A 27,457-nucleotide genomic window follows, 5' to 3' on the forward strand; every position below is an offset into this window, starting at 1 on the left:
GAGGCTGGGGCCCCTGGGACCAATGACTGTAACCATAGCAATCCCCATGGTTACAGCTGTGCCTTATCAGCTCCTACCTCAGCCACGCTTGAGATGGAATCTAGGACTTAAACATGGCAGGCACACATTTTATCACTGAGTGTACCCCTGCCCATCTATAAATTTCGGTTTGTGTCTTTCTGCTTCTGTTTCCCAACCTTGTATTCTTCCATTCTGGTCCTGCTCCTTGAGTTTCTGTGCCTTCTGTCTTTTTAGCACGCGTTGCCTGGGCTCCCAGCAGCTGTCTGCTCCTCTGTTCCACTGTCATCCCTGGAGTGCTGTGCCCTGCTCCAGGGATTAAAGCGAAGTCCCAGCTTTCCATGTTGAGTCCCTGGCAAGCCCAGAGGACTCCAGAAGAGCGTGGTGGTTGTTGTTGGCTCTCCAGGCCTGGGATGCTGGCACAATGGCTGATATGTGCCAGAAGCAGCCACAATTACAGGACTCAGTGAGCAGGGTCCAACTCTTCCACAGTTGCTCTATGCCCCCCCCCCCATCCCCAACTCCTGGGCTGCCCATTGCTTGCCAGAGGCGCTGGAGCCCTGCCCTGCCCTGCCTTGCTCAGTTCCACCCTCTACCCCTCAGTGGCTGCAGACTTTCCACGGTCGGAGGCTATGCCTACTGTCAAGGGGTGATTATGCCCGTGAGTCCACCGTGGCACACAGGCGCTACCCACGGCCTCTGTGCTTAGCCAGACGGCTTCATTGCTGGGCAGCAGTAACCAGGGCCAGTCTAGTCAACTAGATGAAGGAAAAGGCACACCTCTGTGAAAATTGTACACAGCTGCTTGACTGGGTAGAACTTTCTGGAGTGTGACAAATCTAGAACCAGATAATATGCAGCCTCTTCACTGGGGGTGCAAGGGGATAAAGAGGCAAATGCATAAGGACCGAGCAGGGGACAGCCTGCTATGTTTAGAAAATAACCAGAATCAGTTTTGTAAAGGAACACAATGATAGGCTCCTACACCAAGATGGAGGGCAGCTTAGCTTAGAGAATGTGGGCACCTCTGGGCAGGCTGTCATCTGCTCCACACACTCACCCGCCCTCAGGAGCTCCATTCCATGGTATTCTGGCTGTGGGCAGACCTGACCACTCCTTAGTTTCAGGGCTCAGCCCCAAATGACTCTTAGGGTTCTAGACCCCCAGGAAAAGACCACGGACTCAATCTGGATTATAATTAGTTCAATTTATTGATACTGCTAGCAGGACAGCAGTCTCTGAGCCAGACTTGAGGCTGCTGGGTGAAGGGGGTGAGGGGAGGATTCTTAAGGCAAAACCCACAAGACCTTGAGTATCTGCACACAGAAGCCAGGAGCCGTTCTGCTCTGCCAAGATTAGGTAGCCAAGGAGAACTCAAATAGTCCTCACATGTCTGCATAAGCAGGTCACAGAAGCCAAAGAGCAGTTAGTCATATCATGATGCGTAGATGTCACGGCTGTGCACTTTTGGGTGGAGGTCACTGCGTCAGGGTTACTGGGAACTTATCTTCAGGGACTGGAGTCAGAGACAGATGGCTGGTGGGTACCAAGATGGATGCCTAGCACAAAACAGTTCCTTTAGCCACCATACTTGGACACAGGACATGTCCTGCCATGTACCGGTAAAGCATCCCCATCTCAAGAGGAGCAGGTTCACCCACAAACTTTATTGGTGTGTGCGCTATTCATGGTAGTGCACCCTCTGGTGCTGGATGAGCTGGGAGCTCTGGCCAAAAGCCTTGCCACAGGTGCCACAGGCGAAGGGCTTCTCACCCGTGTGAGTCCGCAGGTGCCGGAAGAAGTGTGACCGACCTCGGAAGGCCTTGCCGCAGTCTTCGCACTTGTAGGGCTTCTCGCCGGTGTGAATGCGCTGGTGTTCGATGAGCACGGAGCTCCAGATGAAGGCCTTGCCGCACTGGCTGCAGACATACGGCTTCTCCCCGGTGTGCAGCCGCTGGTGCCGCACCAGGTTGGAGCTCTGGCTGAAGGCATGGCCGCACTCGCCGCACTTGTAGGGCTTCTCGCCGTTGTGGATGCGCAGGTGCTGCGTGAAGTGTGAGCTGTGGCTGAAGGCCTGGCCGCACTGGCCGCACTCATAGGGCTTCTCGCCCGTGTGGATGCGGTGGTGCTGCATGAAGCCCCACCAGCTCCCGAAGCGCTTGCTGCACTCGTGGCAGGCGTAAGGCTTCTCCCCGGTGTGGATGCGCTGGTGCTTCAGCAGCAGAGAGTTGTACTTGAAGCTCTTGCCACAGGCCTCGCAGCGGTGCGGCTTGGCGCCCCGTGGGCCGGCCTGCCGGCAGCTGCGCCCCAAACTACTGCCCAGCTCGGCAGCCTTCTTGGCGCTGTCCTCGGCCCCTTGGGCTCCCTGTGGCACGAGCACCATGTGCCAAGTGTCCCTTTTCTGAGAGCAGGGCAGGGTCCCTGGAGGCAGGCCTGCTGACTGCTCCACGGTACATTCCTGGCCAAAGCTGTCCCCACAATTAGACATGCTGGGGAGGCTCTTCAAGAGGCCCCTCAGAGCCCTTCCATCTGAGGCCAGGCCATCTCCAGGACTGTGGGAACTGAGAGAGGCTGGAGTCTTCTTAGGCTCCCACTCAGAGTCTGAAAGGAAAAATGGCAGATGGCTCCCAGCCTCACCCCTACTGTGGCATTCTAAGAGCTGAGGCCAGGGAAAGCCTGAATGGGGACTATTCAGAGGAGGGAGAGGCTGGTTGGTGAGAGTGTGCCTAAGGTGAGGAATGGGGGTGGGCCAGAAGACTTATAAAGATGATTTCAGGAGTAGCTAGGCCCCGTCAGCTGGAGGCCCTGAGCCTGGCCAGGAGCCTCTCTGGTGGTTCACTACACCTGTGATGCCTCTCAGCTGGGAGAAGGAAGTACAGGTTGCTACTAAGGGTTAGCAAGGACCTGGAACTTACAGAGCTCTGACAAGTAGTCCTTCAGGCTGAAATGCTGGGCAGACACTCATCTGACCCCACAAACCTCAGGTGATGGGAGTGTCTGAGGCCGCTCTGCCAAAGGGATGGGGTCTGGATGATCCTAGGATTCACTCTTCCTATGGAACTGACCATGGCCTCAGCATCACAGACACAGCCAAAGCCCTGTCCACCCAGCCTCTGTGGGCAGACAAAACTGGGAGCGAGGCTTAAGCAGAGTCTCAGCAGGATGGCCCTGACCCTCAGCAGGTCCAGGGAAGTGATGAGGGTTACATCCAGTTGGGGTCTCCCAAGGCTGCCTAGGGTGGGACAGGGGCTGCTCACTCACCAAGCCAGGTGTCTCTGCTGACTTCCACTTCCTCTATGTCTTGAAGGTCCAGGTCTGCTGCCTCGGGACTGGAACAGGGGGAGCCTGGAGGCAGGGGACCAAGGCTCATGCCCCACCCTCCAGAGGGTGGCGTTCCTGACCCTTCCCTCTTTCCTGAACCCCAGAGTAGGACTCCAAGGCTCTAGGGCCAAGACCCTGACACATAGGACACCCCTCACCTACCCAGCATCTTCCTGTGCCCTGAAAGAGAAGATCAGCCCAAAGTAGTGCCAGTGCCCTGGCTTCCCCATTGAGGGAGCCCTCCGGAGGCCTGGCTTTGGAACTCATCCTCCCTCAGTTCTGTAGGTGAGCACAAGTGGTCCAGACGGCTCCTATGCTCATCCCATGCTGGCTGCTGTCCTGGCCGACTCTGGTCTGGCTTCCTGCCCACCCTCAGTGCTCACTGCACTCGGTCCTGCAGCTGCCCCAAGGCACCATCTTCTCCCTTCTCAGCACCACAAGCCAGCCATGGCTCCTGGTCTGTGTCTGCAACTTCAGAGCAGTCCTAGGACTGTTTGTCCCCTACAGCCAAGCCAGGCCTCCTGCTTGGAGAAGGTTAGCCAGGGTGGTTTGGAGCCTTTCCTGTAGGTCCCTGGCACAGGGACCCATGTGTATTGTTTGCTTATGCTTTTCCTGTGTTCCTCACATCACGCTACGCCCAAAGGAAAGGACCCTGAAATGACTGTGTGCGAAGGTGACTCTGCAGGCTGCTGGGACCTAGATGTCTTGCATGGGCCTCTTTGGGCGCCCAAGGTTCCTAGGAGTCCCGCGAACTGCAGGCAGGTTTCAGAACATTGGATCTTCTCTGGTAAAGAATCTGGAATGAGCCTGGAGCAGTATAACACATGGTAATCCCGGAGACTTAGGAGGCTGAGGCAAGGAGACCTCAAGTTTAAGGCTCGCCTGGGCAACACTGTGAGATCTCTGCCTCAATGAAAACAAAAGACGCCAAACAGAAAATGAAATCCATGGGCCTCCAAGCACTGAAGCAGCAGCAGAACAGAGCTCGGGCTCAGTTCTACCTGCACTTGCTGGCAGCTAGGAAGCAGGCCGAGAGCCCACCTATCCCTGCATATCTGGGCAAGGGATGACTGCCATTCCCTCATCTGCCTCTGACCCTCAGGGCCTTCCCAAGCTCCACTAGGACATGGTATAAAAAAAAAAACTCTTCGACCAACAACTGTACCTTACCCAGAATCCACGTTTGCTCCTTTGGGTCCCTGTTGTTCACAGGCCCACCAGGAACAGCACAGTGCTGTAAGGCCCTGTCCAAGAATTGTCCTTGTGACAAGCAGAAGAGTCCTGGAGCCAGGCAGCAAACAGGACAGGGCTTGGGGCTCCTATCTGGTCTTGGGATGACCACTGTGGGTCCTGAGGGAAGTGAGATCTCTGTCCTTATCTGTGAGTGCCCATCTATAAGCTGTGGCTGGTCTCTGGCATCACCTAAGAGCCTGGCACAGAACACAGCTGCCTGCCCTCCATAAACTTCAGCTTCACTGGATCAGCCACCATAATTCTAGACCTGCAGGAAGAGCTGGTCCCATGTGGGCTCTTATCTTCACTGGCCCTACCTCATGGGAGCAGTGCGGCTTCCTATGAGCCTGGGGGATGAAGCCTCTGGACGACATGACCCCGAGACCTGAGGTGTGCTCAGTGGTATGACAGGGTTAGGACCCCTTCTACTTTGACTGATGAGGCCACCCCATTGGCATGAAGCAAGGGCAGCAGCTCCGTCCCTGCAAGTCCTGAGGCAAACTTATCCAAACTGGCCAGACAAGAGTCCTGTCTCTCTTCCTGGCCTGGGACATGATGTCAGAGGGAAATCTTCTCTTCCTAGCACAGGGCCCATGCTGAGGCCATTGTTCCTTCTATACTAAGGAAGAAACATCCAGGGGGCTGTTCCCAGGGAGTTAGAGCATGGTCACAACCACTGCTGCAGCCCATCACTCCCTCGGGGCTTTTCCCAGAGGCCCCAGCACTGAAAGAGCTACCCAAGTGGGCCCTCCCTTCCTTGGTTGGGCAAGACCCAGGTCAGCCCAGTCTCATGGGGGTAGAGGTAGGGCAGAGGGGCATAGAAGTCTGGGGCAAATACCGTGAGGATGCACATGGTGCTGGTTTCCAGGTGTCCCCGGTGATGACAGACTGCTGGGTGACAGGACAGGAGCAGACTCCTCAACGTCCTCTAAGGTTGCCATCTTCCTGAGACCTGCTCAAGGAGTATGCACCTGGGACCTAAGGAAAATGAAAGCCAAGGTAGACGAGGGGATGGAGGCTGTGGGTGGAGAACATCACGTCTGCTTTCTGAGCAGCCCTAGGTGATTCTTAGCTTCTCTACTTAGCACAAGAAGGTTGCCAAGAAAAGGCAGGTGAACTCCTGGGGAGTTGCAGGGCCCAGTACAAGGGGCCTGCTTGCTTATTTGGTGTGAAACCCTCATTGGTCCTAGAAGCATCACCAGCAAGTCAGAGTGGCCTAGAAGCTCTTCTCAATAAAGTATCCTAAATGTTCTTCCCAACATCGCCTGCAGAGAAAAGCTTGCTTATTCTTCCAGAGAGTGCTCCTGCACCACAGTTGGGGCTTTGGGATTATGAGGCATGAGAACTCTAAATCTTTTTTTTTTTTTTTAAAAAAAAAAAAAACACTGTAAATCTAATTTTTAAAGGAGCGACTCATGAAAATAGGAAGGGATACATTCCCAGAGGGAAAACTTTTCCTCAGATCCTAAAGACCCTCAGGTTGTAGTCCCCAAGCCCAGATTTCCCACAGCACCATCCACAGGTGTGTGTGTCAAAGGCATATTGGTTGAATGCCTGCTTAGCATGCGTGACGCCTTGAGCCCATCATGATTAGTTCCCAGCACCACAAAAACTGTGTGTGGTGGAGCATGCCTCTAACTCCAGCAGTTTGGGAGGTAAAGGCAGCAGAAACAAGTTCGAGTTCATCCTTGGTTACATAGCAAGTTCAAGGCCAGCCTGAGCTACAGGACTCGAGAAAATTTAAAAAGGGGAGATTTTCCCTTAACTTGGTTTGTCATAAACGAATGAAGCCCAAAGAGAGAGGCCGGGTTTTCTTCCACAGTGACACGGGCAGAAAGGATGACAGGGAACACAATACGGGGCGGCAAGGAGCAGCAGCACCCGCCGGGAGAAGGCAGAGGCGCTGGGTGCTGGCGCGGGGCGGATGCTGTGGCATCACAATGCCGGGTTCCCCAGGTTGAAACCACGCAAGGTCAGGGGTCGGGGCTGACCGGAATCTCGGCAGAGGAAGCAAGCGGAGAAACCCGCGGATGGTACAGGTCCGAGATGGACCCACTGGGAGGGGCGATCACTCACCTTGCGAGCGGGAGGAGACCGCCCGCGCGTTGGCCGGAAGTGCTCCGCCTCCAGGAGTTCCCGCCCCCAATTCTGGGACGCTCTGGACCCCGGAGGACCTCGCCTTGGTGGTCTCTGGGGGGCTCAAATCCTTTATTCTGTGTAGCTTCTCCTTGGAGGGTTTCTGCTCTATGGCCCAACAAAGATCCGTCTGGAGAATCTTTTCAAACCAGCCGAAAAGCCCGGCAGAGACCCTCGTCTCCGCGCGAGAAAGAAGCGTCAGAGCCCGGGCGTTGGGCTGCGGAGGATTTCGTATCTGTGCTGGAATTGGCCCCAACCAGGACCTCACACGTTGTTTGAGACTGCAGCTGACCTTACACACAGCCTTGCAGACTTTGTCAGGGGTGCATCCTCGCATGTGGTTGTAAGAATTCTCGCTGCGATTTCGTAACCAGCAGCAGCATCAGGACCGAGGAACCTGCTGTCCCTTGTGACTGAGCTACTGCCAGTTATGGAGTTCGAGATCACGAGGGAAAAGACCTCCAGACTTAATTCAAATTATAATTAAGCATTTCCTCCCCCACCCCCCCACCCCCCCGAGACAGGGTTTCTCTGTATAACAGAGTCCTAGCTGCCCTGGAACTCGCTTCGTAGACCAGGCTGACCTCGAACTCACAGAGATCCATCCGCCTGCCTCTGCCTCCCAAGCGCTTAGATTAAAGGCATGTACTACCACAACCGGCTCCAAGCAAAACATTTTAATGCTGCTAGCAGGGCCGCAGTGTCTAACCTAAATCAGAGACGTGCTGCCCAGAAGCGGGCACAGTAAGAAGGGATTTAAAAGAGAAAAACCACAAGAGCTGTCTTGTTCTGCCAGGATTTGATTAGATGGTCAGAGTGACTTCAAAATAGTCCTTGAATGTCAGGCCGATGGGGAAAGGGGTGTCAAGGAGTCAGGGTTGTCAGACAAACAGCAATTAGGTTGGATGCCTATTACAAAATGGAGTTTCTTTAGCCATCACATCAGGCACGTGTGATCCCTGTGGTTAAAGTGCGAGGGTCTCCACTCCCACTCCCCCCCCAGAGAGATTCCCCGGAGAGATATTAATCTCACAGCCTTCACACTCAGATGGTTGATGCAGAACCTCCAGGCTTGGTGCTTGGATTTACAGCCTTAAATTGCAAAGTAGTAGGAAAGGCCCCAGCTGGGTTTGTTAGGTTAGAAAAATGGGACACACTCCCTTTGTCCACTCAGCAGAACGCTACCCAGCTGGATTTGGTCCCAGCTGGGCCCCTCGGGTGTGTTTGGGAGTGCAGAGCGGGTTCCATCTCACCCAGCCGTCACATGAACTCCCTAAGCTTCCCCAGGCAGGAGGGCTAGTTAACCCCAGAATCCCTTACATGAGGTTCTGGGAACCCTTCCTGTACACACGACTGGTCAGTGTGTAACAGGCCTCCAGACCTTAGCACAACTGAGTCCGTGATGGAAGTACCATTTCAGAACACAAAATTAAGTACATAGACACTACCCACCTGCCAAAACAAAAGCAAAGATCTAATCCACCAAAGCCCATGCTTCTGGGAAAGTCTATATTTAAATGCACTAACTTTGCTTTTTGGCTTCTGTAGTTCTGCCTCTGGCTTCTTGTTAACTGAAGTGTGTCAACCCAGAACGTGGCTTTTGTGCTTAAAAGCCCATCCCGAGAAAGACACAGGCTACCCTGGAATTCTGAACTCCCAGTGTAGTCATCAGGTTATTGGCTTAAACCATCTTCAAGCAGTCTTCCCTGAGTGGATACACCACGACATTTCCGGAGGTCCCCCGGAGATTCCCAGAGACCAGACCTAGAAACATTGGGGGTCTCAGATCCCCTCAGAGCCGAAAAGAGTGCAGTGACCAAGGAGCTCCTACAGGATGGGAAACCTGAGATGTCCCAGGAACCGGGGACTCCCTTTGATCAGTCCCTGCCTAACGCTTTCATTGGTCTGTCACCTCTGCGGTAAGACTGGTTAAGAAGCTTCTGTTTGGACATATAGGAAAGGTCGGATGTGGCTGTACCCAGGATCCATGTGAGACATCACTATATTCCTCCTGGCTGTTCAAGCGTATGAATGTGTGGTGGCCACCCCTGGTTGTCTTTACTGTGTGTCTCTGTGTGTGTGTTTGTCTGCCTTTCCATTGTTTCTGACAGTTCTGTTTCCCCACGTTGACCAGTGGCTTTCTCTGGTGTAAGACACACACACACACACACACACACACACACACACACACCNTTTTTTTTTTTTTTTTTTTTTTTTTTTTTTAGCCACCACATTCCCCAATGGCCCCTTTAGAAAGAGTTGGGGAACTAAAATTTAGGGCTCCTGGTATCTCTAGTGTTTGACATGTAAAGCAGCAAGACAAAATAAACACCTCAGTAAAATCTGGTAATCCTGAAGTCAGCCATCAGTCAGATCTCAGCCCCCATCTTGAGTAACCCTTGTTGGTTTGGTTTCTCTGTGTAGACCCGCCTGCCTCTGCCTCCTGAGTGCTGGGATTAAAGTGTGTGCCACCACCGCCTGGCTGAGTTCCCTTTTCGTAACTCTGATTTTAACAGGTGTTTGCAATATCAGAGGATCCTGGAGGCAGCATGAGCTTTGGTGTGCTAATGGGCATCATAGGTAGCCATTTGTCCCTTTTGCCAGAGAAGGGAAGTGAGTCCTTTCAGTAGAGGGGAACTAGTTCCTTTTGGATCTAATATTCTAGCCTTCTGTTAAGGAAAGGGACGGTGTGCCCTCTTCTGTGACTGCTTTTCAGCTAAACTTGGGAGGAAGGCTGGGAAGCTGGTCAAAGGCCGAGGGGGGAGGGTACATCTGGTTTGCTGGACCATGTGGAGATTCCAAAGTTCAGGTAGTTTTGGAGCAGTCTGGAATGCTCAAGCTGGTAGGAAATGTTGTTAGAAACATCTGGTTTACATCAGATTTCGGTAAGTCCAGGGCTCTTAGTAACTTTGGAGCAGTCTGCAGTCTGTGGTTGACTGGAAATCTGCTGGGACAGATGCAGACTTCAGGCGGGGACAGGAGTACTTATCTGAAGTGTATTTGACAGGCTGATCTAAGGTGAGACTCTGAAGCGCACATGAATTTTTTAAGTTTACAAAAAGATGAAAGTTTTAGGTATATTAGCATCACCATCGTTTGTATTCCATTGAGATCTCCATTTTAGAAAAAGCGCTGTCTGTGAGCAGCTGGAGCAGACCTTTGAGCTATAGCATGAGCCCTCCCTCTATCCGGAGGGCTGGGTGTGTGGTCAGCACAATGAGAAACTCTAAGTCTAAACTCAGAAAGCAACAAAGGACACTTTTAAAACTGAGCTTGTGATGATGATAATAGGAGCAGTGCTTTTCCAGAGCTATGTTAATGTTCTTCAGAACACCACTGGTTACTGCTAAAACACTGGACTTCTGAAGTCTTAGTGCAACAATAGCATAGCACGAAAGGAATCTGAAACTTTAACAATTTTTATATACTTTACTTTTTGGACTTTACAACTTGCATTTACACACCTTAAATCACTTCCTCAGACCTTATGGCTTGCGCTTACACGCCTTAAATGACTTTCTTAGACCCCCACAGTTCATCTGAGCTTTCGGATCCTCAGACCTTTTACGACTTGCATTTCTATACCCTACATCATTTCCCTGGACCCTCGTAACTTTTTTTAATTTTTATTTATTTATTAAAGAAAATTATTTATTTTTAAGTATACAGTAGTCTGCATGCCTGCAGGCCAGAAGAGGGCACCAGATCTCATTACAGGTGGTTGTGAACCATCATGTGGTTGCTGGGAATTGAACTCAGGATCTTTGGAAGAGCAGGCAGTGCTTTTAACCACTGAGCCATCTCTCCAGCCCCCTCATAACTTTTACAAACTCCAAATACTTTTTCCATCCAGTTATTTACCATGAGACATAGGTAGCTAATTACTGAGAGCAGTCACTGAAAAGCAAGTTTTGCTGGGTGGTAGGGCCACACCCGTACAGGCAGATAGATCTTTGAGTTTGAGGCTAGCTTGGTCTACAGAGTGAGCTCCAGGGCAGCCAGGGCTACACAGAGAGCCCTGTCTTTAAAAAAGAAAGAAAAAGCAAGTTTTAAAAAATAAAGGAATAGTAGAACTTACATTGAAACCTGTTTGCAGAGTTTATCTCTTTTAGTGTGAAGTTTGCCATTTTTCAGGAGCTTCAGTAGCTCTAGAAAAAGCAAGGCCTGATTTTTACATATCAAATGGGCTGACTAGGCAAGTACAGCTGTGTGTGTGTGTGTGTGTGTGTGTGTGTGTGTGTGTGTGTGTGTAGGGGTGGTCTGAGTGTTTGATGGAGGAAGGTCATTGGTTAGTAAAGAAACTGCTTGGCCTGATAGGTTAGAACATAGGTGGGTGGAGTAAACAAAACAGGATGCTGGGTAGAAGGAAGTGAGGTCAGATGCCATGCCGCTCCTTTACAGGGCAGACGTAATGAAGCTCCAACCCAGGATGGACGTAGGCTAGAATCTACCTGGTAAGTGCACCTTGTGGTGCTATACACATTAATAGAAATGGGCCAAGCAGTGTTTATATGAATACAATTTGGGTGTTGTTATTTCGGGGCATAAGCTAGCCAGAGGCCGAGAGCCTGGCAGCAGGAAAGAAGGCCCTCAGCTCCCTTCAACAAGTGTTTGCTGTTGTTGAACTGACAAAGACATCATCAGAGCTCTGATAAGGCTAAATCTGAGCAAGAAGTATCATTCAAATGGCCTATCAATTACCTGGTGGTTACCCTAGGCTCCTCCACGATGATCTGGATGGTTTCATTAGGGGCAGAGGTCAGGGTGGTGTCAGACTTTGCTGCCACACCGGGTAGTGTTGTGGAATATTATTTTAACTGGGCAAAGATGGGTTATGTTTGTTTATGCTGCATTTGTTTAATTATGTGAAGATGTGTTGAATTTGTTTCACCTTGCCTGCCTAAGGCACCTGATTGGCCTGATAAAGAGCTGAGCAGCCAATAGCGAGGCAGAGAGAGCATAAGCGGGGCTGGCAGCCAGAGAAAATAAATAGGAGGAGAACTCTAGGCTCTAGAGGAAGACGGAGAGAAGAAGAAAAGAGATGCCGGGGTCAGCCAGACACAGAGAAAGCAAGAAAGAAAAAAAAAAGAGAGAGAGAGAGAGAGAGAGAGAGAGAGAGAGAGAGAGAGAGAGAGAGAGAGAAACAGTTTAAGTTAAAAGAGATAGCCAGAATCATGCCTATGCTAGGCTGAGCATTCAGAACTAATAAGTCTCTGTGTCATGATTTGAGAGCTGGCTAGTGCTGGTACAGGGTAGCATCAGCCTTAAACTGCCAGGCTCAGATGACTGAGAGACATTCCTGTGGATGAGGAACTCGAGAGACTGGCCTCGCTTTGGCAAGGCAAAGTGGGGCAGTCAATTCTCCAGCGTCCTGTTTGTCCGTGGTTCACAGTATGAAACAATTATTTGTGCAGTGGTCGGTGTCCCCATAATCCAGGTGGAGGCCTCAGTGCCTGACCACAGTCTTTGGAGGAGACCTTAGGGCTGTTTCCAGGAGCTGGCATTTTTGTTTGGTATGGGAAGTTTTTCTTATTAAACATCTTAAATGCTATATTTCACAGATCTCTGAGGAGTTTGAGGCCATCATCTAGTCTATTTGGTTACCTGATTTTAAACAAACTTATTTTTTAGTTACTTTAGGCTTAACCTTGACAACATACACAGAAGGTTAAAAAGCTGTCTCTGTAAATGAATTATACTTTATTAGCATGACTACAAGCATAGTTCTGGGCACATTAAAGAATTTGGCCATTTATAAGGTGGCTGACCTGCATTCTTAATTATCTTCGGAAGTTTACAAATTAGCAGTTTTTACAAGATTAGGATTTTATAGTTTTATCCTTGCTTAGTTTTATCCTTAAAGATTTAATTGAGGGGCTGGAGAGATAGCTCAGCGGTTAAGAGCATTGACTGCCCTTCTGGAAGCCCTGGGTTCAATCCCAGCACCCACATGGGAGCTCACAATCATCTCTAACTCCAGTTGCAGCGGATTGGACACCATCACACATACATGCAGCAAAACACCAATGCACACAAAATAAAAACAAAAATATTTACTTGAAAATCCTTTAGAATCAAAATAAAACTTTAAACCATAAATACAGTCCACAGAGAGATTGGGAGACTTTTATCTTTATATCAGTTTTTTGTAACACTCAGTATACCCAAATAGCTAAATCTTAATGAAGTTAGCAAAGACTAGGAGGCTAGACAAATACCTCTAAGTTTCTGTTAAGCTGAGTAGACCTTTATAAATTAGGAACTTGAAAATCTTAATCATTAAGTAATTTTTTGCCTGAAATGTTACATTCCTTGCCCAAAGGTCTTTACAGATCCTGAGGGAAAGTTTGCATTAAACTGACTTTCCATGACCTTGAATGGGGGAACGTTTCCTTGGTAACAAGAACCAAGAAAAGGAGAACTCAGAGCTAGGCATCTGTAATTACATATAGTCGTGCTAATTTTTATATAAATTCTTTATTAAAAATTTAAATAAAAATGTAAATGAGGAACCACAGTAGCAAATAAGTATACCATTTATTGTAAGAAGTCTCTCCTTAAGGGGTGTTAGACAGTATCTGCACCTCTGCCCAGTTAGATAATGTCTGGACCTCTGCCTGGTGTGTTCCACAGCTTTCCCTCTGCTGCAGAGCTGGGCCCCATCCTTATTCCTAGTTTTTAGCTGGTACACCCTGGCTTTCCCAGAGAACCTTGGGGCTTCATGCAACTTAGGGCCTATTAAATACATTAGGAGGGAGGAGTGACTGGATGCTCAGATGAAGGCCCAGTGACCTCGTCTATCTCTTCCTTTTTGAGGAATAGTAATGGTTTTCAGGACAGGGTTTCTCTGTGTAGCCCTGACTGTCTTGGCACTCGCTCTGGAGACCAGGTTGGCCTCGAACTCAGAGTTCTGTCTGCTTCTGCGAGGGCTGGGAATAAAGGCATCTCTGCACACCTTTAATGCTAATGTTCAACACACCCAGCTCTGATGATTTGAAGCAGGCATATCTGGAGTTACCATGAGAGATTGTAGACAGGGCTTGATTTTACTATATAGCCAGTTTGTGTGTGTGTGCAGATGGAAGCAGCCAACCTGAACAGCTTCAGAAATATCTTTTTATAAAGTCATCAGGTTGCAGAATTCAAATATCTAGAGGCTTACACAGGAAAACTGTAAAAACAAGACTTCTGTGGGAACTCAGAAAATGTTGACATCAGCTTGCTTTTGTTTTTTACAGATTTGATTTTGTTTTTCAAGACAGGGTTTCTCTGTGTAACAGCCCTTGCTGTCCTGGAATTAGCTCTGTAGATCAGGCTGGCCTCGAACTCACAAAGACTGGCCTGCCTCTGCCTCCCAAGTGCTGGGATTTAAAGGTGTGTGCCACCACCACTTGGCTTGTTTTTTTTACAGATTTGAATTATAATCTGCATTGGGTCTGTAGTCTTTTCTTGGGGTGGGGTGTCCCAAACTCCATAACATTTGGGGGCTCATTCAGGATTCCTGGAAGACCCCAGACTCAGGGCCAGGTGAGGCCTGGGAAAGCCTGAGACCAAGCCTGTCACAAATTAGAGTCACTAGTTGAGGACAGACCCTAGATGGGGGCAAGTACATTGTGGACTTGGAGGCCTAGGGGAACCCCAGACTGTGGCCACTGAGGATTTGTAAAAAGTGCCAGCCAACACATATTTGAAACGCAGACCCATTAGTGAGTTGTTCCGTTCTGGAAGTCCCGACATCTGGGGAGACATAGGGGAGATCAGATGTGATCATTGACCCAGTCTCCAAGGACAGAATGGGAGACGCCCTCCTGTCCCCCTGGTTCTAGCACAGGAGTGAAGGTGTCTGTGTTTCTCTGGTCTCCACTTGGACGTTCTGACTTTTTTAATGTTGTTTGGTGGATCTGTGTTTTCTGGTGTGTGTTGGAGTTTTGTTGCAGACATGGGAAACCAAACCACGCAGATTCTCCCTCCCCACAGATTCTCACTTCTGGAGCTTGGTTTCCCTGCTCCCTTCAGGGGCTTGCGCTGTCTCTTGCTTGGCTTCTGTTGCCTCTAACCTTGGCTAACCACTGCCTTCCCTCTTCTCGCCCCAGGAGCTGCCTGCCCTTTCTGTCCTCGCCTGCTCGCTGGAGTCGGCTGTTTAAGTCCCACAGGTGCATCAGGTTTATTGACTGAAACCGCTAGCGGGACAGCAGACTAGAGCCAGACTAGAGACTGGTGGGTGAAGGGGGTGAGGGGAGGATTCTTAAGGCAAAACCCACAAACAGACCTTGAGTATCTGCACACAGAAGCCAGGAGCCGTTCTGCTCTGCCACGATTAGGTAGCCAAGGAGAACTCAAATAGTCCTCGCATGTCTGCATAAGCAGGTCACAGAAGCCAAAGAGCAGTTAGTCATATCATGATGCGTAGATGTCACGGCTGTGCACTTTTGGGTGGAGGTCACTGCGTCAGGGTTACTGGGAACTTATCTTCAGGGACTGGAGTCAGAGACAGATGGCTGGTGGGTACCAAGATGGATGCCTAGCACAAAACAGTTCCTTTAGCCACCATACTTGGACACAGGACATGTCCTGCCATGTACCGGTAAAGCATCCCCATCTCAAGAGGAGCAGGTTCACCCACAAACTTTATTGGTGTGTGCGCTATTCATGGTAGTGCACCCTCTGGTGCTGGATGAGCTGGGAGCTCTGGCCAAAAGCCTTGCCACAGGTGCCACAGGCGAAGGGCTTCTCACCCGTGTGAGTCCGCAGGTGCCGGAAGAAGTGTGACCGACCTCGGAAGGCCTTGCCGCAGTCTTCGCACTTGTAGGGCTTCTCGCCGGTGTGAATGCGCTGGTGTTCGATGAGCACGGAGCTCCAGATGAAGGCCTTGCCGCACTGGCTGCAGACATACGGCTTCTCCCCGGTGTGCAGCCGCTGGTGCCGCACCAGGTTGGAGCTCTGGCTGAAGGCATGGCCGCACTCGCCGCACTTGTAGGGCTTCTCGCCGTTGTGGATGCGCAGGTGCTGCGTGAAGTGTGAGCTGTGGCTGAAGGCCTGGCCGCACTGGCCGCACTCATAGGGCTTCTCGCCCGTGTGGATGCGGTGGTGCTGCATGAAGCCCCACCAGCTCCCGAAGCGCTTGCTGCACTCGTGGCAGGCGTAAGGCTTCTCCCCGGTGTGGATGCGCTGGTGCTTCAGCAGCAGAGAGTTGTACTTGAAGCTCTTGCCACAGGCCTCGCAGCGGTGCGGCTTGGCGCCCCGTGGGCCGGCCTGCCGGCAGCTGCGCCCCAAACTACTGCCCAGCTCGGCAGCCTTCTTGGCGCTGTCCTCGGCCCCTTGGGCTCCCTGTGGCACGAGCACCATGTGCCAAGTGTCCCTTTTCTGAGAGCAGGGCAGGGTCCCTGGAGGCAGGCCTGCTGACTGCTCCACGGTACATTCCTGGCCAAAGCTGTCCCCACAATTAGACATGCTGGGGAGGCTCTTCAAGAGGCCCCTCAGAGCCCTTCCATCTGAGGCCAGGCCATCTCCAGGACTGTGGGAACTGAGAGAGGCTGGAGTCTTCTTAGGCTCCCACTCAGAGTCTGAAAGGAAAAATGGCAGATGGCTCCCAGCCTCACCCCTACTGTGGCATTCTAAGAGCTGAGGCCAGGGAAAGCCTGAATGGGGACTATTCAGAGGAGGGAGAGGCTGGTTGGTGAGAGTGTGCCTAAGGTGAGGAATGGGGGTGGGCCAGAAGACTTATAAAGATGATTTCAGGAGTAGCTAGGCCCCGTCAGCTGGAGGCCCTGAGCCTGGCCAGGAGCCTCTCTGGTGGTTCACTACACCTGTGATGCCTCTCAGCTGGGAGAAGGAAGTACAGGTTGCTACTAAGGGTTAGCAAGGACCTGGAACTTACAGAGCTCTGACAAGTAGTCCTTCAGGCTGAAATGCTGGGCAGACACTCATCTGACCCCACAAACCTCAGGTGATGGGAGTGTCTGAGGCCGCTCTGCCAAAGGGATGGGGTCTGGATGATCCTAGGATTCACTCTTCCTATGGAACTGACCATGGCCTCAGCATCACAGACACAGCCAAAGCCCTGTCCACCCAGCCTCTGTGGGCAGACAAAACTGGGAGCGAGGCTTAAGCAGAGTCTCAGCAGGATGGCCCTGACCCTCAGCAGGTCCAGGGAAGTGATGAGGGTTACATCCAGTTGGGGTCTCCCAAGGCTGCCTAGGGTGGGACAGGGGCTGCTCACTCACCAAGCCAGGTGTCTCTGCTGACTTCCACTTCCTCTATGTCTTGAAGGTCCAGGTCTGCTGCCTCGGGACTGGAACAGGGGGAGCCTGGAGGCAGGGGACCAAGGCTCATGCCCCACCCTCCAGAGGGTGGCGTTCCTGACCCTTCCCTCTTTCCTGAACCCCAGAGTAGGACTCCAAGGCTCTAGGGCCAAGACCCTGACACATAGGACACCCCTCACCTACCCAGCATCTTCCTGTGCCCTGAAAGAGAAGATCAGCCCAAAGTAGTGCCAGTGCCCTGGCTTCCCCATTGAGGGAGCCCTCCGGAGGCCTGGCTTTGGAACTCATCCTCCCTCAGTTCTGTAGGTGAGCACAAGTGGTCCAGACGGCTCCTATGCTCATCCCATGCTGGCTGCTGTCCTGGCCGACTCTGGTCTGGCTTCCTGCCCACCCTCAGTGCTCACTGCACTCGGTCCTGCAGCTGCCCCAAGGCACCATCTTCTCCCTTCTCAGCACCACAAGCCAGCCATGGCTCCTGGTCTGTGTCTGCAACTTCAGAGCAGTCCTAGGACTGTTTGTCCCCTACAGCCAAGCCAGGCCTCCTGCTTGGAGAAGGTTAGCCAGGGTGGTTTGGAGCCTTTCCTGTAGGTCCCTGGCACAGGGACCCATGTGTATTGTTTGCTTATGCTTTTCCTGTGTTCCTCACATCACGCTACGCCCAAAGGAAAGGACCCTGAAATGACTGTGTGCGAAGGTGACTCTGCAGGCTGCTGGGACCTAGATGTCTTGCATGGGCCTCTTTGGGCGCCCAAGGTTCCTAGGAGTCCCGCGAACTGCAGGCAGGTTTCAGAACATTGGATCTTCTCTGGTAAAGAATCTGGAATGAGCCTGGAGCAGTATAACACATGGTAATCCCGGAGACTTAGGAGGCTGAGGCAAGGAGACCTCAAGTTTAAGGCTCGCCTGGGCAACACTGTGAGATCTCTGCCTCAATGAAAACAAAAGACGCCAAACAGAAAATGAAATCCATGGGCCTCCAAGCACTGAAGCAGCAGCAGAACAGAGCTCGGGCTCAGTTCTACCTGCACTTGCTGGCAGCTAGGAAGCAGGCCGAGAGCCCACCTATCCCTGCATATCTGGGCAAGGGATGACTGCCATTCCCTCATCTGCCTCTGACCCTCAGGGCCTTCCCAAGCTCCACTAGGACATGGTATAAAAAAAAAAACTCTTCGACCAACAACTGTACCTTACCCAGAATCCACGTTTGCTCCTTTGGGTCCCTGTTGTTCACAGGCCCACCAGGAACAGCACAGTGCTGTAAGGCCCTGTCCAAGAATTGTCCTTGTGACAAGCAGAAGAGTCCTGGAGCCAGGCAGCAAACAGGACAGGGCTTGGGGCTCCTATCTGGTCTTGGGATGACCACTGTGGGTCCTGAGGGAAGTGAGATCTCTGTCCTTATCTGTGAGTGCCCATCTATAAGCTGTGGCTGGTCTCTGGCATCACCTAAGAGCCTGGCACAGAACACAGCTGCCTGCCCTCCATAAACTTCAGCTTCACTGGATCAGCCACCATAATTCTAGACCTGCAGGAAGAGCTGGTCCCATGTGGGCTCTTATCTTCACTGGCCCTACCTCATGGGAGCAGTGCGGCTTCCTATGAGCCTGGGGGATGAAGCCTCTGGACGACATGACCCCGAGACCTGAGGTGTGCTCAGTGGTATGACAGGGTTAGGACCCCTTCTACTTTGACTGATGAGGCCACCCCATTGGCATGAAGCAAGGGCAGCAGCTCCGTCCCTGCAAGTCCTGAGGCAAACTTATCCAAACTGGCCAGACAAGAGTCCTGTCTCTCTTCCTGGCCTGGGACATGATGTCAGAGGGAAATCTTCTCTTCCTAGCACAGGGCCCATGCTGAGGCCATTGTTCCTTCTATACTAAGGAAGAAACATCCAGGGGGCTGTTCCCAGGGAGTTAGAGCATGGTCACAACCACTGCTGCAGCCCATCACTCCCTCGGGGCTTTTCCCAGAGGCCCCAGCACTGAAAGAGCTACCCAAGTGGGCCCTCCCTTCCTTGGTTGGGCAAGACCCAGGTCAGCCCAGTCTCATGGGGGTAGAGGTAGGGCAGAGGGGCATAGAAGTCTGGGGCAAATACCGTGAGGATGCACATGGTGCTGGTTTCCAGGTGTCCCCGGTGATGACAGACTGCTGGGTGACAGGACAGGAGCAGACTCCTCAACGTCCTCTAAGGTTGCCATCTTCCTGAGACCTGCTCAAGGAGTATGCACCTGGGACCTAAGGAAAATGAAAGCCAAGGTAGACGAGGGGATGGAGGCTGTGGGTGGAGAACATCACGTCTGCTTTCTGAGCAGCCCTAGGTGATTCTTAGCTTCTCTACTTAGCACAAGAAGGTTGCCAAGAAAAGGCAGGTGAACTCCTGGGGAGTTGCAGGGCCCAGTACAAGGGGCCTGCTTGCTTATTTGGTGTGAAACCCTCATTGGTCCTAGAAGCATCACCAGCAAGTCAGAGTGGCCTAGAAGCTCTTCTCAATAAAGTATCCTAAATGTTCTTCCCAACATCGCCTGCAGAGAAAAGCTTGCTTATTCTTCCAGAGAGTGCTCCTGCACCACAGTTGGGGCTTTGGGATTATGAGGCATGAGAACTCTAAATCTTTTTTTTTTTTTTTAAAAAAAAAAAAAACACTGTAAATCTAATTTTTAAAGGAGCGACTCATGAAAATAGGAAGGGATACATTCCCAGAGGGAAAACTTTTCCTCAGATCCTAAAGACCCTCAGGTTGTAGTCCCCAAGCCCAGATTTCCCACAGCACCATCCACAGGTGTGTGTGTCAAAGGCATATTGGTTGAATGCCTGCTTAGCATGCGTGACGCCTTGAGCCCATCATGATTAGTTCCCAGCACCACAAAAACTGTGTGTGGTGGAGCATGCCTCTAACTCCAGCAGTTTGGGAGGTAAAGGCAGCAGAAACAAGTTCGAGTTCATCCTTGGTTACATAGCAAGTTCAAGGCCAGCCTGAGCTACAGGACTCGAGAAAATTTAAAAAGGGGAGATTTTCCCTTAACTTGGTTTGTCATAAACGAATGAAGCCCAAAGAGAGAGGCCGGGTTTTCTTCCACAGTGACACGGGCAGAAAGGATGACAGGGAACACAATACGGGGCGGCAAGGAGCAGCAGCACCCGCCGGGAGAAGGCAGAGGCGCTGGGTGCTGGCGCGGGGCGGATGCTGTGGCATCACAATGCCGGGTTCCCCAGGTTGAAACCACGCAAGGTCAGGGGTCGGGGCTGACCGGAATCTCGGCAGAGGAAGCAAGCGGAGAAACCCGCGGATGGTACAGGTCCGAGATGGACCCACTGGGAGGGGCGATCACTCACCTTGCGAGCGGGAGGAGACCGCCCGCGCGTTGGCCGGAAGTGCTCCGCCTCCAGGAGTTCCCGCCCCCAATTCTGGGACGCTCTGGACCCCGGAGGACCTCGCCTTGGTGGTCTCTGGGGGGCTCAAATCCTTTATTCTGTGTAGCTTCTCCTTGGAGGGTTTCTGCTCTATGGCCCAACAAAGATCCGTCTGGAGAATCTTTTCAAACCAGCCGAAAAGCCCGGCAGAGACCCTCGTCTCCGCGCGAGAAAGAAGCGTCAGAGCCCGGGCGTTGGGCTGCGGAGGATTTCGTATCTGTGCTGGAATTGGCCCCAACCAGGACCTCACACGTTGTTTGAGACTGCAGCTGACCTTACACACAGCCTTGCAGACTTTGTCAGGGGTGCATCCTCGCATGTGGTTGTAAGAATTCTCGCTGCGATTTCGTAACCAGCAGCAGCATCAGGACCGAGGAACCTGCTGTCCCTTGTGACTGAGCTACTGCCAGTTATGGAGTTCGAGATCACGAGGGAAAAGACCTCCAGACTTAATTCAAATTATAATTAAGCATTTCCTCCCCCACCCCCCCACCCCCCCGAGACAGGGTTTCTCTGTATAACAGAGTCCTAGCTGCCCTGGAACTCGCTTCGTAGACCAGGCTGACCTCGAACTCACAGAGATCCATCCGCCTGCCTCTGCCTCCCAAGCGCTTAGATTAAAGGCATGTACTACCACAACCGGCTCCAAGCAAAACATTTTAATGCTGCTAGCAGGGCCGCAGTGTCTAACCTAAATCAGAGACGTGCTGCCCAGAAGCGGGCACAGTAAGAAGGGATTTAAAAGAGAAAAACCACAAGAGCTGTCTTGTTCTGCCAGGATTTGATTAGATGGTCAGAGTGACTTCAAAATAGTCCTTGAATGTCAGGCCGATGGGGAAAGGGGTGTCAAGGAGTCAGGGTTGTCAGACAAACAGCAATTAGGTTGGATGCCTATTACAAAATGGAGTTTCTTTAGCCATCACATCAGGCACGTGTGATCCCTGTGGTTAAAGTGCGAGGGTCTCCACTCCCACTCCCCCCCCAGAGAGATTCCCCGGAGAGATATTAATCTCACAGCCTTCACACTCAGATGGTTGATGCAGAACCTCCAGGCTTGGTGCTTGGATTTACAGCCTTAAATTGCAAAGTAGTAGGAAAGGCCCCAGCTGGGTTTGTTAGGTTAGAAAAATGGGACACACTCCCTTTGTCCACTCAGCAGAACGCTACCCAGCTGGATTTGGTCCCAGCTGGGCCCCTCGGGTGTGTTTGGGAGTGCAGAGCGGGTTCCATCTCACCCAGCCGTCACATGAACTCCCTAAGCTTCCCCAGGCAGGAGGGCTAGTTAACCCCAGAATCCCTTACATGAGGTTCTGGGAACCCTTCCTGTACACACGACTGGTCAGTGTGTAACAGGCCTCCAGACCTTAGCACAACTGAGTCCGTGATGGAAGTACCATTTCAGAACACAAAATTAAGTACATAGACACTACCCACCTGCCAAAACAAAAGCAAAGATCTAATCCACCAAAGCCCATGCTTCTGGGAAAGTCTATATTTAAATGCACTAACTTTGCTTTTTGGCTTCTGTAGTTCTGCCTCTGGCTTCTTGTTAACTGAAGTGTGTCAACCCAGAACGTGGCTTTTGTGCTTAAAAGCCCATCCCGAGAAAGACACAGGCTACCCTGGAATTCTGAACTCCCAGTGTAGTCATCAGGTTATTGGCTTAAACCATCTTCAAGCAGTCTTCCCTGAGTGGATACACCACGACATTTCCGGAGGTCCCCCGGAGATTCCCAGAGACCAGACCTAGAAACATTGGGGGTCTCAGATCCCCTCAGAGCCGAAAAGAGTGCAGTGACCAAGGAGCTCCTACAGGATGGGAAACCTGAGATGTCCCAGGAACCGGGGACTCCCTTTGATCAGTCCCTGCCTAACGCTTTCATTGGTCTGTCACCTCTGCGGTAAGACTGGTTAAGAAGCTTCTGTTTGGACATATAGGAAAGGTCGGATGTGGCTGTACCCAGGATCCATGTGAGACATCACTATATTCCTCCTGGCTGTTCAAGCGTATGAATGTGTGGTGGCCACCCCTGGTTGTCTTTACTGTGTGTCTCTGTGTGTGTGTTTGTCTGCCTTTCCATTGTTTCTGACAGTTCTGTTTCCCCACGTTGACCAGTGGCTTTCTCTGGTGTAAGACACACACACACACACACACACACACACACACACACACCTTAAGAACTGTGCCTCTTGTCGGGGACCCAATCCTTTTGGTTCTGCCAGGTTGCCCAGAGAAACCAAAACCAAAACAAACAAAACAAGAAAACAAACAAAAACCAAACCCTCCTTCTGTCCCACTTCCAGAGCACAGGCTGGTTTGTTTCATCCTTGAATCCTGCTCAGGATATCCCTGCAGAGGCAGGGAGGGCCCCCTCCGGAGGCCCCCCCCCCATCCAGGGCCCCCTGCCCACAGCAGCAAGCACACAGGGAGGGGGAGATAGTTTCCCTGAGGTACTTTCCCTCTGCTCCCCAACCTCTTCTAAGCAGCCTAGAGGAAAGGTAAAAAACGAAGCTCCACTCCTTCCTCTTTCATGATTTAAGTCTCCATTTCACCCAAAAATCATCATTCTCTGGGAAAAAAAAAAAAAGACTGTTTCCAGGCTGGGAGCAATGGGTGGGGGCCAGTGACTGCTGGACAGTGCAGCCTGGTAAAGCAGATTTTTCCCTTCTGTTCAACACAGATCAGGAGAATTTAAACTCTGTTCATCAGGTCCTTTTGTTTTGGTTTTTGAAACAGGCTTTCTCTGTGTAACAATCCTGGCTGTCCTGGAACTTGCTTTGTAGACCAGGCTGGCCTCGAACTCAGAGATTTCCTGCCTCTGCCTCCTGAGTTCTGGGATTAAAGGTGTGCACCACCACCACTAGGCATCCAGGTCCTCTTTAGGAGGAGTAAAAACAGTTGCTGAAAATATTTCCTTTGTCATCTAGTCAGCCCCAGATATTAGATAATATAGCATTATATATTAGTTAATATACAAGTTAAGAAATTTAGTCATGGGTGGTAGCCTATGCCTTTAATCCCAGCACTCAGGAGGCAGAGGCAGGCAGATCTCTGTGAGTTCGAGGCCAGCCTGGTCTACAGAGTGAGTTCCAGGACTGGCTCCATTGCTACTGAGAAACCCTGTCTCGAAACACCCCCTTCCCCCCACAAAAACAATTTAAAAATTTAAAGGTATAAATAGGTCCCAGTTGTTGGAGGAAGCTCAAAGGTGTTTAACAACAGAGAACTGATTGAGAGACGAGACCTTTGTGTGATATGAAAGCCACTGTCACCTTCTCGGATGATGAGACACAGTTAGACTTACAGATTCTGCCAGAAGAATATCTCCTAGCGGAAAGTCCTGTCCCCAGACAAAGGATACAGCTCTCAGATTTACAATTCCTGGGGATATGGGCAGAAACCAACCCACCAGGACAGGCTCAACACCAAGTTCCTTATAATTGCTCAACTGATCAGTTCAGCTACTCTCTGCAGACTAAACAATACCCAATGACCCTGGAAACGAAAAGGGAAGCTGTGGTCCCCATTGCCAGGCTTAGAGAGACAGGCATCCGGGTGCCCTGCCAGTCACCCTGGAATACACCTCTCATGTCTGTCAAGAAACCTGGGACCTCTGGTTCTCACGAGTCTGATTCTTCCAGAGAAACAGGTGTGCACTGTCTTGGACCTGAAGGATGCCTTCTTCAGCCTCCCGTGGGCACAGGTGAGTCAAACCATTTTTGCTCTTACATGGTCAGATCGAGAAAAAAGGTTACAGTGGGCAACTTCCCTGGACCAGGTTGTCCCAAAGATATGAAAATTCTCCAGCCAGCCCTGTTTGATGAGACACTAAATGCTGACCTCCTGCTCTTCATCAGAGGTTTCCTGGGACCACACTCTAACAACGTATACTCTAACCAATCCTCCTCCTAGCCTCTAAAACTAAAATAAATTCTAAAGGGGCCACTGAGGGACTGCAGCAAGAGTGACCTTGGTCTCCAGAGCATCGGCTAAGAAGGACCGACTTTGTACATTAGAGGTTACATCTTGGCTACCAGCTGAGGGGAGGCAAAAGGAGCCGGTCTCAGAGTAGGATTGCTGCCGTCCTTCAGATCCCAGCTCCAGCGCATAAGAGGCAGGTTCAAGAGTCCCTACATGTGGCTGGGTATTGCTGCCTCTGGGTACCAGAGTTTGCTGAAATAGCAAGGCCTCTAAACAGCAGCACAAAGGGTGCGGCACTGAGCCCCTAATCTGGACTGATACTCAACAAAAAGCATTTGAGGCCTTAAAAGTAGCCCTGACCGGCTCCTGCCCCAGCATTTCCAGATGTCTTAAAACCTTTTCATGTGTTTGTCCATGAAACAAAGACATTACAAAGAGGGGCTTTAACCCAAAATCTGGGATCATGGGAGTGCCCTGTGGCATACCTGTCCAAAGGATTAGACCCTGTAGCCACAGGATGGCCCACCTGTCTAAGAGCTGTGGCAGCTACCGCTGGTCTAAGGAAACAAGTGAACTCTGGTCAGGATCTTATACCCACAGTGCCCCACACTGTTGAGGCTCAGGAGTCTGAGAAAAACCAGAACACTGGCTATCTAATGCCTATGTGGCCCAGTCCCAGGCTGTACTCCTGGTCCACCCTTATCTTAATTAGACCAAGGCGATTTTTATAAAGGAAAACATTTAATTGGGGCTGGATTGCAATTTCAGAGATTTAGTCCATTACTGTCTCGGTGGGAAACATGGACATATGCCGGTAGACATGGTGCTGGAGCCCCGCAGGCAGGAGAAGCAACTGTGTGCCACACTGAGCTTAGCTTGAACATAGGAGAGCTCAGAGCCCGCCCCCAGAGTGAAGCACTTGATGTAGGTGGGTCTTCTGTTTGTGTTGATTTCATTGGTTAAATAAAGAAACTGCCTTGGCTCTTTGATAGGACAGAAAATTAGGTAGGTGGAGTAACAGAACTGAATGCTGGGAGGAAGAAGGCCACAATTCTCAAACCCAAGACAGACGTAGGCTAGAATCCTTCCCGGTGAGCCACCACCTCATGGTGCTACAAAGATTATTAGAAATGGGTTAAGCAAGATATGAGAGTTAGCCAAGAATGGGCCAAGGAGTGTTTAAAAGAATACAATTTGTGTGTTGTTAGTTCGGGTGTAAAGCTAACCACGCAGAAGCTGGGCGGGATGAAAAGCAGGCCCGCCGCGCCTGCTTGCCCCATCACTACAAGCACTCCTTCCAACAAGGCCACACCTCCTAATGTGGGGTCCATTTTCTTTCAGACCACCACAACCCTCGAGTCTGGCTTGAGAAGCCCACTGCCATCCTGCCTGCTAGTGACCCACGGGTGCTCATCCATGAATGTCTCAGAGAGGAGAAAGATGAAACCAGGTACGTGGGGGCTGCCATAATACTTTAACTGAAACGATTTTGTCACAAGCCGGGCACTTCAACCTGGAGAGCAGAATGGATAGATCAGACCCAGGCTCTCAGACTGGGAGAAGGAAAGTCCACCACCGTACACACAGGCAGTCATTACGCTTTTACTACTGCGCATGTCCATGGTGCGATCTATAGAAAGAGAGGGCTTCTCACCACTTGGGAGGACATTAAAAACAGGTATTTCTCTGTAGCATAGTCCTGGAACTCCCTCTGTAGATCAGGCTGGCCTTGAACTCACAGAGGTCCACCTGCCTCTGCCTCCCAAGTGCTGGGATTAAAGGTGTGTGCCAGCACCACCCAGCTAGATTTTTTAAAAATCTAATTATTATATATACAGTATCCTATCTGCATGCATGCCTGTGTCGTGCCCTTATTGCGAGATCCCAAATAAGACCACGACAGAGCAGGTATCCAATGCAAACACATAGGGGTTTATTGAAACAAATCTTGATTTGGGCAGTAACTAGCAGCCTTGAGCATTTACAGGCGGTTGTGGTGAGGGGAAGTAAAGAACTGAAGAGTAAAGTAGTTAAAAATACATCAGGCGTGGTTGAGGCATGTGGTTAGTGGCTGCCATCGATCATACCCTCATCAGTCAAACCCAGGGTGGAGTTCTGCTCCTTTAGGGATCATGGAGAGGGCATAAGTGGGGTGGTCTTAGTTTAGTTCAAATTTAACCTTCACACCTGCAGGCCAGAAAAGGCAACAAATCACATTACAGATGGTTGTGAGCTCCCATGTGGGTGCTGGGAATTGAACTCATACCTCTGGAAGAACAGCCACTGCTCTTAACCTCTGAGCCATCTCTTCAGTCCGTTTTTACAGTTTTTTTTAAAAACCATATCCAGTAAACTTACAAATTTCAAGGCACAGAAAGTTTATATAATAGTCTTTCAAATTGAGATAAATTAGCCGGGCGATGGTGGCGCACGCCTTTAATCCCAGCACTCGGGAGGCAGAGGCAGGCAGATCTCTATGAGTTCGAGACCAGCCTGGTCTACAGAGCTAGTGCCAGGACAGGCTCCAAAGCCACAGAGAAACCCTGTCTCGAAAAACAAAAAAAAAAAAAATTGAGATAAATTTATATTTTAGCAGAAGTTTGAGAATTAAACAAGACCAAGAAAAGGAGCGTGAGAGAAGCAGCAGTCATTCCTATTGCAGCAGTCTCTCTTCAGCTGTTTTAAAGCACCCAGTGTCTCCTCCTGGGCTGCTGGCTTCCTTTCCCTGTCTGCCCCAAGACAGAGATTTAGGAGAAAACTTTTAAACAGGTATGCTTGGGTCAGGAGAGGAGGGCCATAACCCAACTCCAGAGCCAGCTTTTAATAAAGCAGACCGGCATAAAACAATACTTCAATATTATCCATTCCCAAGATGCCTTGTTGTGAGATATTTGTTAACACTATTCAAAGGTGTGTATTTGTGATTGGTTTAACAAAGAGCTGAATGGCCAATAGCTATGCAGGAGAGAATAGGCGGGACTTCCTGGGAAAGAGAATAACTCAGGAAGAATCTAGGTGCGTGAGAGATGCCAGCAAGATGTGGAGAGAGTCAGACATACAGAACGGAAGAGAGGTAAAAAGTCAAGTGGCAGAATATAGATTAATAGAAACAGGTAAATTTAAGTTAGAAAAGCTAGTTGGGAACAAGCCTAAGGTA

General features: G+C 50.7%; 2 protein-coding genes across 3 annotated transcripts in view; both read right to left on the minus strand.

Annotated features, from left to right (window-relative positions):
• Nucleotides 1-46: 46 nt before the first annotated feature.
• Gli4 (GLI family zinc finger 4) lies at nt 47-7,063 on the minus strand. 2 transcript variants are annotated; one of them, XM_050144989.1, is made up of 4 exons: nt 6,649-7,063; nt 5,411-5,550; nt 3,280-3,363; nt 47-2,619 (listed from the first exon to the last, which is right to left on the minus strand). In XM_050144989.1, the coding sequence occupies exons 2-4, from the start codon at nt 5,511-5,513 to the stop codon at nt 1,700-1,702; spliced, it is 1,107 nt and encodes a 368-aa protein (XP_050000946.1). In that variant the 5' UTR covers nt 5,514-5,550; nt 6,649-7,063; the 3' UTR covers nt 47-1,699. The 2 variants fall into 2 exon arrangements, with proteins under 2 accessions (XP_050000946.1, XP_050000947.1); XM_050144990.1 differs by lacking the exon at nt 6,649-7,063 and adding an exon at nt 6,564-6,638.
• A 1,848-nt stretch (nt 7,064-8,911) lies between these two features.
• Nucleotides 8,912-27,457, minus strand: part of LOC126503470 (zinc finger protein GLI4-like) — a 30,632-nt gene continuing 12,086 nt past the window's right edge. Inside the window, exons 4-7 of the mRNA XM_050145183.1 lie at nt 20,301-20,577; nt 19,063-19,179; nt 16,932-17,015; nt 8,912-16,271 (exon numbers count right to left, since the gene is read on the minus strand). Of these exons, the coding sequence (XP_050001140.1) occupies nt 15,352-16,271; nt 16,932-17,015; nt 19,063-19,179; nt 20,301-20,577 (1,398 nt within the window). The 3' untranslated portion in view covers nt 8,912-15,351. The remainder of the gene's footprint in view (nt 16,272-16,931; nt 17,016-19,062; nt 19,180-20,300; nt 20,578-27,457) is intronic.

This window comes from Alexandromys fortis, unplaced genomic scaffold (assembly GCF_014885135.2).
Source record: "Alexandromys fortis isolate MF-2015 unplaced genomic scaffold, M_Fortis_MF-2015_v1.1 scaffold_2_1_26212458, whole genome shotgun sequence".
Lineage (NCBI taxonomy): Eukaryota > Metazoa > Chordata > Mammalia > Rodentia > Cricetidae > Alexandromys > Alexandromys fortis.